The sequence below is a fragment of the Calidris pugnax genome, unplaced genomic scaffold (assembly GCF_001431845.1).
Source record: "Calidris pugnax isolate Ruff unplaced genomic scaffold, ASM143184v1 scaffold152, whole genome shotgun sequence".
NCBI classification, from domain to species: Eukaryota; Metazoa; Chordata; class Aves; order Charadriiformes; family Scolopacidae; genus Calidris; species Calidris pugnax.
Genome location: NW_015090881.1, coordinates 84,173 through 96,410, shown reverse-complemented (window position 1 = coordinate 96,410; position 12,238 = coordinate 84,173). Strand labels below are relative to the sequence as shown.

General features: G+C 56.4%; 1 protein-coding gene across 1 annotated transcript; it reads right to left on the bottom strand.

Annotated features, from left to right (window-relative positions):
- Nucleotides 1-3,580: 3,580 nt before the first annotated feature.
- SLC2A1 (solute carrier family 2 (facilitated glucose transporter), member 1) lies at nucleotides 3,581-10,903 on the bottom strand. The gene is made up of 9 exons (XM_014946949.1): nucleotides 10,750-10,903; nucleotides 6,341-6,501; nucleotides 5,923-6,163; nucleotides 5,411-5,573; nucleotides 5,076-5,263; nucleotides 4,842-4,946; nucleotides 4,639-4,740; nucleotides 4,139-4,342; nucleotides 3,581-3,778 (listed from the first exon to the last, which is right to left on the bottom strand). The coding sequence occupies exons 1-9, from the start codon at nucleotides 10,840-10,842 to the stop codon at nucleotides 3,581-3,583; spliced, it is 1,455 nt and encodes a 484-aa protein (XP_014802435.1). The 5' UTR covers nucleotides 10,843-10,903.
- Nucleotides 10,904-12,238: the final 1,335 nt, after the last annotated feature.

Below are 12,238 nucleotides of genomic sequence, written 5' to 3'. Positions count from 1 at the left end.
AGATCCCACCCAGGACCTGGCCGGGCTCGCTTGGGTGCTGCCCCTCTGTCTCCCACTCTCCCTTTCCATGGGGCTTTCGCTCCGCTCCTGGAAGAACCCGCAGCCAGGAGGAACCTCGAGAACACGAGGGAGTAGAGACAGCCCCGAGGGGGAGGATGAAGAGGCCGCCGAGCTCCACTCGGAGCTTCCAGCCCAAAGCTGACGTGGTTTCCTCGTGTCGCACGGGCGGTGTGGGTGTGTGTGTGTCACCTCTTTTCCTCCGTTGGCCTTCCAGTTTGATGGGGGAGACACCAGGGAGGGTCCTCACTGGTTGTCCTCTGCCCCCAGGTCCATCAGGACCCTCATGTCCCCCAGGACCTGGCCGGGCTCGCTTGGGTGCTGCCCCTCTGTCTCCCACTCTCCCTTTCCATGGGGCTTTCGCTCCGCTCCTGGAAGAACCCGCAGCCAGGAGGAACCTCGAGAACACGAGGGAGTAGAGACAGCCCCGAGGGGGAGGATGAAGAGGCCGCCGAGCTCCACTCGGAGCTTCCAGCCCAAAGCTGACGTGGTTTCCTCGTGTCGCACGGGCCGTTAACTGCCACCCCTGTCACCCGGCGCCCAGCAGGGTCCCAGCTCCGGGTCCCCCCGGGGTCCGTGTCACCCGTGGAGGGGAGGCCGAGGGGCTGGGGGAGCCCCCGGGGAGCAGGAGGGGACGGGGTCCCCCCGGGAGCAGCCCCCGGAGCGTGTGATGCCGCGCGGCCGGGAAGGGGGTTGGGGGAACCGGGCCCCTCTGAGCGTGGCTCAGCCCCAGCCGGCGATTAACTCTCATTTACTTCAGGAGGATTTATGAGCGCGGTTAATTGCCTCCCCGAGCTGGGCCCGAGTCAAGAGCGCTTTCCGAACGCTCCGTCAAGCCGGGACCTGAGCAGTCAGAAGGGATTGATGCTGCCCGTGAAGGGAAAGGCCCCGCTTCAGCCCCCGTTTCCTTATGTGGGGCAGGCAGGGGGGCACAAGGGGCCCCACGGGTGATGGGTGGGAGACCTGTGAGCGCTCTGGGGGGAGATGCTGGTGGACACGTGTCCCCCCACCCCAGCGGGTCCCTCTGCAGCTGGAACGAGCTCCAGGCCAGGACTGTGCCCGCTGGCACCGTGCCCCGGGGCGCAGGGATTGGGGTCACCGCGGCCGGGGATTTGGAGGCGCCGGCGGTAATCCCTGTGGGGAGGCTCCGCAGCCCGGCTCAGCCTGCCCCACCTCCTCAACGCCACCAAAAAACGGCGTGAAAAGGAACTTTGCACAGAGCAGAGCATCTGCAGGAGGGGAAAGGGGGGCACGGGCCCGGAGGGGAGCCCTGGGCAAATAAACACCATTTTGGGGGCCCTTTGAAAGACTTTTTTTCCAACAGCGATTTCCTACAACGCCGCAGCAGCCGTTCCCAGGGGCAAAGAGGCTGAATAGTAAATGGAGTTTTTCAATAAATAGAAAAAAGGCCTGAAGTGACCAAGATCAGCGTTTCTTTGCCCGAAAGTGTTCAGACTTGCAGCTCTTGGCACCTTCGCTGTTAGAGGGGAAAGAAAAGAAATTGGCGGAGGAGCAGCCGCCTCCCTCCCTGCCCCCCGGGGGTGCGGGAGGTGAGGGCTCCTCCGTCCCCCCCAGCCCTGGGGAGAGGGTTGGGGTCCTGGCCGGGGGTGGCTTGAGGCTGGAGCTGCTCGGGGCGATGAAACCCTGGTCGAGCACCCAGGGAGGGGTGGAAAAGCTTCCCAGGGATTTGTGCAGCCCAAGGACCCGCGGGGCTGGGCCTGTGCGAGCCCAGGGGCCACCACTCACTGCAGTTGGGGGCCAGGAGCCCCCAAAGGAGCCGGGTGGCTCCAGTCCCCACAACCCCCAAGTTTAGGGAAGACGGTGGGAGCAGCAGCCCCAAAACTGGGGCTCCACAGCAGCCCCGGGGCAGAGATGGGGGGAGACAATCTCCCCTCCCGGCTCCTCCATGGCCCCGGCAGCAGGAATTCCCAGGGAGCAGGGTCAGCACCAGCACAAGTGAGGGTGTGTGAGCAGGGACCGGGCTGGGAGGAGGAAGAGGAGGAGGAGGATGAGGTGCTTCCCCCAAGTTTAGGGAAGACGGTGGGAGCAGCGTCCCCAAAAACCAGGGCTCCACAGTGGCCCCAAGGTGGAGATGGGGGACACAATCTCCCCTCCCGGCTCCTCCGTGGCCCCGGCAGCGGGAATTCCCAGGGAGCAGGGTCAGCGCCGGCACAAGTGAGGGTGTGTGAGCAGGGATGGGGCTGGGAGGAGGAGGAGGAGGATGAGGATGAGGCGCTTCCCCCCATCAGGGAGTTAGGGGTGGGGGGAGATCCCCTCCCAGAGCCGAAATGAAGGGACGGGAGGCGGCGGGGGGGTCGCTGCATACATTCTGTTTATTGTTAGCACACCACACACCTTCCGCTTGGCACTTATTTTTTTCGGTTTTATGTATTTCTTTAAAAAACAGAGAGCTGGGGGGTGGCGTCTGCGCCACCAGCTGAGCACAGGGGAGTTCGAGAGCTTTTTTTTTTTGTTTGAGTTTTTTTTTCCCTCCTCCCTACCTTTGTTTGCTTTCAAGTGTGGTCAAGTGAATTCACTTCCAAACCAGACAAATAAATACAAAAAAAAAAAAAGAAATACTTTTTAAAAAAAAAGCTCCCACGCCAGCTGCTCGCGGGGAGAAGGGATGAGTTCTCGGGAGGGTTTGGTTTGGTTTTTAGTTCGAAAAGGAGAGTATCTCTCTTTTTTTTTTTTTTTAATATACTACAGCCTGGAATTCAGTGCAATAGATACAACTACAGTGCAGGTAATGAACTATACAAAAAGTCCTCCTAACCATGTACAAGCCTTTTTAGTCGCTATAGAAACTATACCTTTGCATCTGTACCTTTTTTTTTTTGTATACATTATACAAGGTGAATATACTCCAGGAATATTTACAGTACGTTGCTCCTCAAAAAATCAGAAACGCTATAACTTAAACGTCTACTATTAACAACCATTGAACAAAAATATATATAATATAAATATCTTCCAGTCTATACACAGAGCGGGAAATGGATGTGTCCGCGTGAGCGCGGGGGGCGGGTGGCAGCGATGGGGAGGGGGGGTCGCTGTAGTGTGTGGCAAATATTGCCGAGATTAACCCCAAAAATAAGAGACGTGACCCCCCCCCAGCCCCCCCTTCCCTTCTCCCCTCCTGGGTGAAATTCAGGCAGAGGAGAGGAGCCGGGGCTGCACGATGGGGTATCAGCCTTTCCCGCCAGGAAACCCCCACCTCCGGGGGCTTGAAATCAATGCAACTGCTTTAAAAAAAACAACTCCATTTTGTTCTTTTTAAAAAAAAAAATAATAATCCTTGGTTTAGATTTAGTCAATTTACGTGATTTTTTTTTTTCTACGATTAGAACGTTAAAAAGAACCAAACCGTAAGTTTCCAGCTTTAAAAACTTCCGCTACGTGATTTCTCGTTAAATAACCTATCGCGTCGTTAAAAGTGGGGGCTGCCCCCCCCTCCCCCCCCGGCTGGCGGGGGCCGCGCGGTCGCTTTGTAAAACACCTATTATTGGCTTTGAAATCGCGGTTAGACCTGGGAGTCGGCGCCCAAGCTGTGGAACTCGTCCGGGGTCTTGTCGCTCTGCCCCGCGCCCCCCTGCCGGAAACCAGAGGCGATCTCGTCGAAGGTCCGGCCCTTGGTCTCCGGCACCTTGAAGTAGGTGAAGATGAAGAAGAGGACGAGCAGCACCGTGAAGATGATGAAGACGTAGGAGCCGCAGAGTTGCTGGGAAGGAGAGAAGAGGAGAAAAGGGGGTGAGCACGTGGCGGGAGGTGGTGCCCCATCACCGCTGCCGGGAGCGGGGAGATGGACCACGGCTGAAGGACCATCTCACGGCCACCCCACCAGGGTGGTCCAGGACCTGCTTCTCCTTCCCTCCCAGAGATACCTCCAGTTGGAAGGGAACCACAAGGATCATCAACTCCTTCCCCAGATCCTGGCCCCATCCTGCTTCCCCAGGGGGTTTGTCCAACCAAACCCGTCTCAGCCCAGATTTTAGGGCTCAGGAGAAGTCACACCAACCCCACCACTGCCAGGCTGGCACCTCCAACCCCATTCCCACCAAGAGCATCAGGAGATGATTACCTCGATGTACTGGAAGCCCATGCCCACGATGAAGTTCGAGGTCCAGTTGGAGAGTCCGGCAACGGCGAAGGCAGCGGGACGAGGGCCTTGGCTGAACAGTTCTGCCACGATAAACCAAGGGATGGGGCCTGGGCCGATCTCAAAGAAGGCCACGAACCCAAAGATGGCCACGATGCTGAGGTAGGACATCCAGGGCATTTGGTCCTAGAGCGAGGGAGAGAGAGAGCAGGTTGGGTCAGTGAAGGGGGATGGAAGCAGCTGCTCATCCCAGACGAGGAGACTCAAGCCAGGGGGGTGCTGGCAGAGCTTCCTCTGGATCAGAGACTGGGTTTCTGGGACCTCAGGAGATGTGGGCAGTGGGGACCACTCCACCATCACCTCTAGGAGGACAAGTCCTTCCTCCTCTCCAACCAGACCTCCCTCTCCAAGCCACCACAGCGAGGGGCAGCACGAGGACCTCCTCCCAGCCCACCCATCCCCCCTCAACGCCCACCACTCACCAGCAGCGTCAGGGCGATGGTCATGAGCACGGCACAGCCTGCCATCCCCGCCAGGCCAATGAGGTGCAGGGTCCTGCGTCCGGCTCGTTCCACCACAAAGAGCTGTCGGATGGAGACACGTGTCCATCAGCACATCCCCAGCCTGAGGGGAAGCCCCTTTCTCTCCACCTCCTCCGGTGAGAGCTTGATGGGCCAACACTCACCGAAACAACCGTGAAAGCTGTATTCACCACGCCAGAGCCGATGGTGGCATAGACGGGCTGCTCCACACCTGACTTCTCAAAGATGCTGGTGGAGTAGTAGAAGACCTACAAAGGGAAGGGATGTCAGGTCTGGCATCGACCCACCAGCTGACCCTGACCTGGAACCTGCACAACCCAAGTTCCGGGTGAAACCAGCTGAGCCCACAGTACCTGCTCCCCCCACCCCAAACTCACCGCGTTGATCCCCGAGAGCTGCTGGGAGAGCTGCAGGACGATGGCGATGAGGATGGGCTGCCGATACATGGGGGAACGGAAGAGCTCCATTATGGTGACCTTCTTCTCCCTCATCATTTGCCGGCTCTCCTCCTTCATCTCCTGGAGGTCGCTGCTGACGTCCGTCGTGCCACGCAGCTTCTTGAGGACTAAGGGGAAGAGGTAGAGTCAGGAGCAGCTGAGGACCCTCAGTGTGGTGGGACGAGCTCAGGGATGGTTGATGGTTAGGTTGATGGTTGGACTAGATGATCTTTAAGGTCCCTTCCAACCTAGACGATTCTATGGGGGTCACTCACCGCTCTTGGCTTTGTTCTCCTCGTTGCGGTTGATGAGGAGGAAGCGGGGGCTCTCGGGGGCGAAGGGTAGGATGATGCACTGCAGCAGGGCAGGGACGAAGATGAACCCCAGGAGCAACGGCCAGAGCGAGTCGTTTCCCATGATCAAGTCCAAACCGAACACCTGAGGACGAGAGGGGTTGAGCCACCCTTCCCCGACCCAAGCTGGACCCACCTCTGCTGTCCATGGGTGCACTACGGGCTTGGACACCCACCAGAGGGGCATGGACCAACTGTGCTGCTTCCAGGTGGCCAACAGGCATCGTGTCATGACACTGCCCATCCCAAACCTTAAGATCTCTTAACATTCCTGCTCCTCCTGAGCTCCAGGTCCACCCTTCCAGCCCCTTCTGAGGGACCACGAAGACCCACAGCACGGACAACGCTCTGTGTGAAGCCCCAGCCCCTGCAGCCCCTGATGAACATCAGCATCAACCAGCAGGAACCCCCCCATCTGGTTCTCCAGCACTTACCTGGGCAATGAGGATGCCCAAGACGATGCCAAGCTGGTGGAGGGTCCCCAGTGCGCCCCGCAGTGCGGTGGGTGACACCTCGCCCACATACATGGGCACAAAACCGGTGGTGAGGCCAGAGTAGAGGCCAATAACAAAACGGCCGAGGATGAGCATCTCAAAGGACAAAGCCATCTTGGAGAAGCCCATGAGGACGGCAGACACGAAGGCAAGAATGTTGGACATCAGCATGGAGTTGCGCCTGGGGAAGGAAGGGAGGAGAGTGAGGAGTGAGAAGTGAGAAGGACCACGGTGGTTGGAGAGGCTGAAGGGGTGTCAGAAGGACCCAACCATCAGCTCGTGGAAGGAGGGAGTTGTCCCTGGGATGGGGTGGGGCCGTACAACCCCTCCATCAGGGTCCACCACCCTGGGTGCTCACCGTCCAAAGCGATTGACAAAGAGCCCCACGGAGAAGGATCCGATCATGCCTCCGACGGAGAAGATGGCGACAGAGAGGGACCAGAGCGTGGTGAGGGTGGCGGGGCTGATGGGCTCCTCATACCGGTACAGCCAGGTGCGGTTGTAGAAGTCCTCGATCACCTATGAAAGAGGAGGGGGAAGAAACCAAGCCAAGGGTTAAAACCACCTCCATTTCATCTGTGTTACGAGTTGCCCGGGCTCAGCCCAGCCACCTGCAGTCCCCTGCCCGGTGAGCGTGGCTCACAAGACAATGCATCACGGGGCTGGGAGCCGCCCAGGCGGTGGCTCAGCTCCAACCCAAGGGAGGAGACCTGCCGGGATGCGCAGGGGAAATGCAGCCGGACGGGTTCTGGGCTCGCCCTGCCGAGACTTGGCGTTGCCAAAATACCTCTTTCGCCTCGCCGGGCGGGCACCGGGAGGTCACGCTCCTCCCCGGGGCACGGCAGGCAGGGAGGGATGTCTCCGTCCCCGCAGGAGAAGCAGCACGGTGGGGCTGCTCCCCGTGAGATGCCGGAGGAAGGTGAGGAAGACAGCAGGGTTGCCCAGGCAGATGGAGGTGGCCAAGACCAATTCCCATCTCCCCAGACACTCCCTTGAGCTGAATTTCTAGGGTTTTTTGCCTGTAATACTTCCATAACGCAATACTTCAGCTCTAACTCCACAATGCTTCTGCAATCCAAGACAGGTGCTTGGTTTTAGTCATTGCCTTGGCAGAACACCCTTTTTTAAACACCCTTTTTTATATATATTTTCTATATATTTTTTTTAATTGTCTTTTTAAAGCCAGCCCACAGCTGAAAGCTTCAAGTGAGTTATTTAAGAGTCACCCATCCTCAAAACAAAGGGCTCAATAACCCGCCCAACCAGCCCATCTCTGGCTGGAAGGAGCAGAGGTTTCACGCGGCCGCTGCCGGACACGGGGCGGCTCAGAGACCTCGCTGCTTCACGGGGTTTCACCCAAACTCAGCTCCCCAGCAAGTATTTGCACAATCATTGCTTCGTTTTCTAGTTTTCCCATCTCTTCAAGCAGAAACGGGAGTCCCTGGCAGAGGCAGGGCAGGAAACACACCCCACCTGCACTATACATTTCAATAATGGAAATTTGTTTTAAGTTGCTCCTTTTATATAGGCCCTAAACCATTAGGATTGCAATTTTCAAGTGATTTTGTTTGCCTCCTGCTTCTCCTGAAGGTTTTGATGCCAAAGGGGGCTTTTTCCCCTTTTCCTATCACCACCAAAAGAAATAATCAATATTATTTGGAGCCCCCAGGACTGGCTCTGGCCCCCTGCTTACTCGGGGGGGTAAGCAGGTCTCTGCACACACCCCACCAAACCTTGCAGTGCTCTAAATTCCTCCCTACTGTCCCCAAAGCCTCCAGCTCTTCCCCCTTGAAGCAGAGAAAGATCAATCCAAGTGACAGTGGATGCCCCAGCACTGCCTGAGCTACCTTAGGCTTTGGCTTACAAAAAATAGCACCCAAATACCCTTCTCCTGGCTGCCTTTCGTCCTGCAAAAAAAAAAAGATGAATGGAAAAACCCACCATGAGCTGCTGTTGGGAGTAGAGGAGATGAAAAATTGTGAGTTTAAAGTGGGCAGTATGAAAAAAAAAAATAATAATTGCATTTCTTAGAAGTTGGGGTTCTTTCACACACACACTTTCCTCCTCCCCCCCATTTAATTTCAGCTGAGTGTTTTCTACCAGCCCTGGCCTGGTTTCGGGCCGTCCCCTCCACACAGCACGTCTGCAAACACCCCACAGACACCACGCCGCTGGTTCAGCAGCGGGAGGACTATATTAAGAGGACCACAAACCCAGCATCAGCCCTCCGCGGGAGAAAGGAGCCTTTCTGTGAGGCTGCTGCTGCCAGCAGGGGCTGGGGAAACGCTGGGAAAAACCCACCATGAGCTGCTGTTGGGAGGAGATGAAAAACTGCGAGTTTAAAGTGGGCAGTATGAAAAAAAAAAAAAATAATTGCATTTCTTAGAAGTTGGGGTTCTTTCACACACACACTTTCCTCCTCCCCCCCATTTAATTTCAGCTGAGTGTTTTCTACCAGCCCTGGCCTGGTTTCGGGCCGTCCCCTCCACACAGCACGTCTGCAAACACCCCACAGACACCACGCCGCTGGTTCAGCAGCGGGAGGACTATATTAAGAGGACCACAAACCCAGCATCAGCCCTCCGCGGGAGAAAGGAGCCTTTCTGTGAGGCTGCTGCTGCCAGCAGGGGCTGGGGAAACGCTGCAGCCGGGGGGAGGACGCATCCCAGTCCCAATCCTCCCAATCCAGTGCATCCCAATCCCACGCCCCAGTGCAGCCCCATCCCAGTCCTGTGCCCTGACACACCCCGATGCATCCCAATCCTGTATCCCAGCCCCGATGCATCCCCACCCCAATCCTGCCCCCCAAGTTTAGCCCAATCCTCCACCCCAGTTGATCCTGATGTACCTCCATTCCACTCTTTGATGCATCCCAATCCCAAAGTATCCCCATCCCAGCCCGATGCATCCCCATCCCAACTCTGCACCCCCATGTATCCCCAGTCCTGTGCACTGATGCATCCCCATGCTGTATCCCAGCCCCAATTTATCCCAGTCCTGGGCCCCAATTTAACCCGTTGCATCCCCATCCCAACCCTGCACACTGATGAATCCCAACAGCAATGCACCCCAATTCATCCCCATCCCAATCCTGCACCCCCATCCCACACCCCAATTCATCCCCATCCCAATCCTGCACCCCCATCCCGCACCCCAGTTTGTCCCCATCCCAATCCTGCACCCCCATCCCACACCCCAATTCATCCCCACCTCTAAGGGTGGGACAAAGCCCCATGCCTGGAGCCTCCCCCTACCCAGGGCAGCACCCACCCTGCCTCCCCTCGTGCTCCCCCATACACAACACCCCAAATCATTTCCCCCCTGTCAGCTCCACACCCCGAACACAGCGTCACTCACTGGGTGACTCGCTCCTCAAATACACAGCCCATCCCCGACCCGAGCCCCGAGGGTTTAATCCTAAAACACAGAAGGGGAAACCGAGGCAACACCCACGGGGGGGGCTGTAGGAACTGGAGCTCAGTGCTGAGGGGAGACCCTGGCTCTGCCGTGGGTCCCTGCCCACGTCACCCGGAGCAGCATCTCCTGGGTCAGGGGAGGAGGGAGAAAAATCCTTCAGAGCTCGGGGGGGAAAAAACCAGGGAGCAGCCCCTCAGCACATTCCCAGGGATTTTCCTGTCTCCAAGCTATTTCAAACACCGCTCCCATCTCCCATCTCTGGAGGGGGATGCTCTCAGCTGCCAAGCACAAACATCGCCCGTGTGGGTCGGTCCAGGGGAGGGTGAGACCGGGTCAGGATTTTTCAAGGGCACGATGTTTTTGGCAGGGACACACACACACCGTGGCCACGGGTGCAAGCACCGAGGGGGCTGGACAGGAGCCACAGCCTCCAGCTGCATGAAGTCCCGCTCAGGCCACTCAGAATGATTAAATACAACTTAATGCAATACCTCAGATAAAGGCAATTTGCACATTTTTGGCTCTTTCCACGCTGACGGGGGTCTGGGAAGTTTTTGCACAGGGTCTTCTCTCCCGCAGGGAGCTTTTCCAGCCCTTGAGGTGAGATTTTGCAGCACGTTTGATCATAGAATGATATGGGGTTGGGAAGGGACCTCTGGAGATCTGGTAATGGGATTAATCTCATGGCACAAATCCTGCCTCGGTCATTTTAATTGTTTGGGATGGTGCACAAGAGGCTGTGATGATGCTGGGGGACAGGCTCTGCCCTTGTGCAGCAGCAGCAGCTGGACCCTGGTTTGTCCTTCCACACCTCACCCTGGCAGCGGAGCGTTACCCAGGGCACGCTGCGAGCACCACGTGGAATTTCTGAGCTAACACCTCCAAGCTGCTAACACCTCCAAAAGCCACGCAATTTGGGGAAAGTCAGGGTTTTTCTAAGGCTCCCACGTACCTACCAGGCGCTGAAGGGCCCTGGCACTACGCTAGGGGAAGGAGCAAACACTTCCCATGGTCATTGCCCCTCGAGACAACTCAAACCCTAATTAGCTCTCAGACCTCCCCTAAGAGCAGAGGTTAAGAGTTACGCCGGTCCCACCCAGAGAGCATCCTGCATGTGTTCCTGGGATTTCTCCCGGCAAAAAACGCTAAGTGAGGAGGAAACTAATTCTCCTGGGAAGGCGGGAGCTAAACAACTCCCTCGCAAATCTCATTACAGGCAGTAAGCTGCCTAGCGGGATGTACTATTTTAGCCAGGCTGGTAGCAAATGCAGGTTTGTTTTCGGGCACGGGGCTGGGGGGGGTGGTGGTGGTGGAATTTTGCTAGGGCAGAGCTGCTGGGCACACGCTCACCTTCTGCGGGGCGTTGATGACGCCGGTGTTGTAGCCGAATTGCAAGGAACCCAGCACCGCTCCTCCCACGGCGAGCATCAGGCGAGCCGTCATCTGCAGGACAAGGGGGAAGAGAACAAAAAGGAGGGGTTAAACTTGGGGTCCCAGCTGTGCCCCCCCCCCCTCACCACCCCCCCCCCAAGCATCAGAGAGCTTCCCCCAGCGCTTCTCCCCCCGAACTGCGAGAGGAGGAGGGATGCCATAAGGTTGCGAGCACAAACATCCACGTTAAAAAGAGAAAACTTGCCTTTTTTTTTTATTATTAATGGCACCCACGTGGGCTAAGGGGAAAAAAAATACTGTTTGGGGATTCCAGGAATTTTTTTTTTTGCCTCCAGAGTAGGGCAGGTTTTATCTGGGCTCGCAGGGTCCCCTCCAAGGGCTCCACGTGACAGGCAGGCAGCACGCCAGCACGAGATGCTTTTGTTGACGCCGTCGGCCGGCCCCAGCATTGTCCCGGCACCGGCACAAGGATGCCCCAGACAGCCACCACTAACGAAGTTTTTGCATCGGGGCCTAATTAACAGTCGCTAAGCAAAATCCCAGCTATTTGGCAAACCCTTTGCCCGCCTCCTCTTCCTCCTGCTTAAGTCAGAGCGACAATCGGAGCCTTGTTTGGGAGCGGGGTCAGGGCAGGCCAGCACTCGGGCCACCTTCGTTAACAGCCCAATTATCCCAGGCAGGAGATTTTCCCGGTGCTCAGCTCCGAGAACCAGGATCCGACATTCCCGGTTAATCAGCTTTGGGATGATCCACGTGAAACTTATAAGCCCCTTAATTTGGGGGGCTGGGCTCTTCCTGGTTATCCCAGGCACCGGTGCATCACCCCAACCCAAGGATGCTCCCCCGGCATCCCTAGGGATTGGTGCCAGTCAGACCCCACCTAAACGCAAATCCTAAATCGGGAGGGCTAATTGCAAAGCACACACACAAATAAAATAGATGTTTTCTTATTTAAGAAGTATTTTCTTATTTTTTTTTAAAATAAATAATATAAATAAATAAGTGCTGCTCACTGACCTCGCCTCTCCAGCCAAGCCACCTCCCCCTGAGTTAAAGTTTGCAGGGAAAAAGCAACAGGGAATAAAGCCAGCCCCATTAATGAAGCTCATTAATTAGGCTTGGCCCCCACACAACTTATCAGGGAGGTTTTGGCACTTCGTTTTGGTCGACGCTTATGAAGAGACCCACCCTGAGAAGAAAATGCCCCGTTTGGGAGGGCAAAAACAGGCTGGAAAGCTGCTGGTATCCCAGAAAAACAAGGAAAAAGACAAAAAAAAAATATCCAAAATTCCTGACTCTGACCTTATCCATCCGCCCGCTGCAACGGGCAGCACCCAGACTGCCAAAAGAAACCTGTGCTTGAATAAGTGTTGTTACAAAACAAAAATAAGGGTTTTTTTGCTCTTTGGGTTGTTTGGGGGATATTTTTTTTCCCCCCTTTCTGGGG

Bases quoted from the DNA above. Each gene is read 5' to 3' on its own strand.
- SLC2A1 (XM_014946949.1), bottom strand. From the start codon at position 10,842: ATGACGGCTCGCCTGATGCTCGCCGTGGGAGGAGCGGTGCTGGGTTCC. The intron at 6,502-10,749 runs GTGAGCGTGTGC...CCTCTTTCATAG, and splicing joins TCATCAACGCCCCGCAGAAG to GTGATCGAGGACTTCTACAA. The intron at 6,164-6,340 runs GTGAGCACCCAG...TTCCTTCCCCAG, and splicing joins TTTGTCAATCGCTTTGGACG to GCGCAACTCCATGCTGATGT.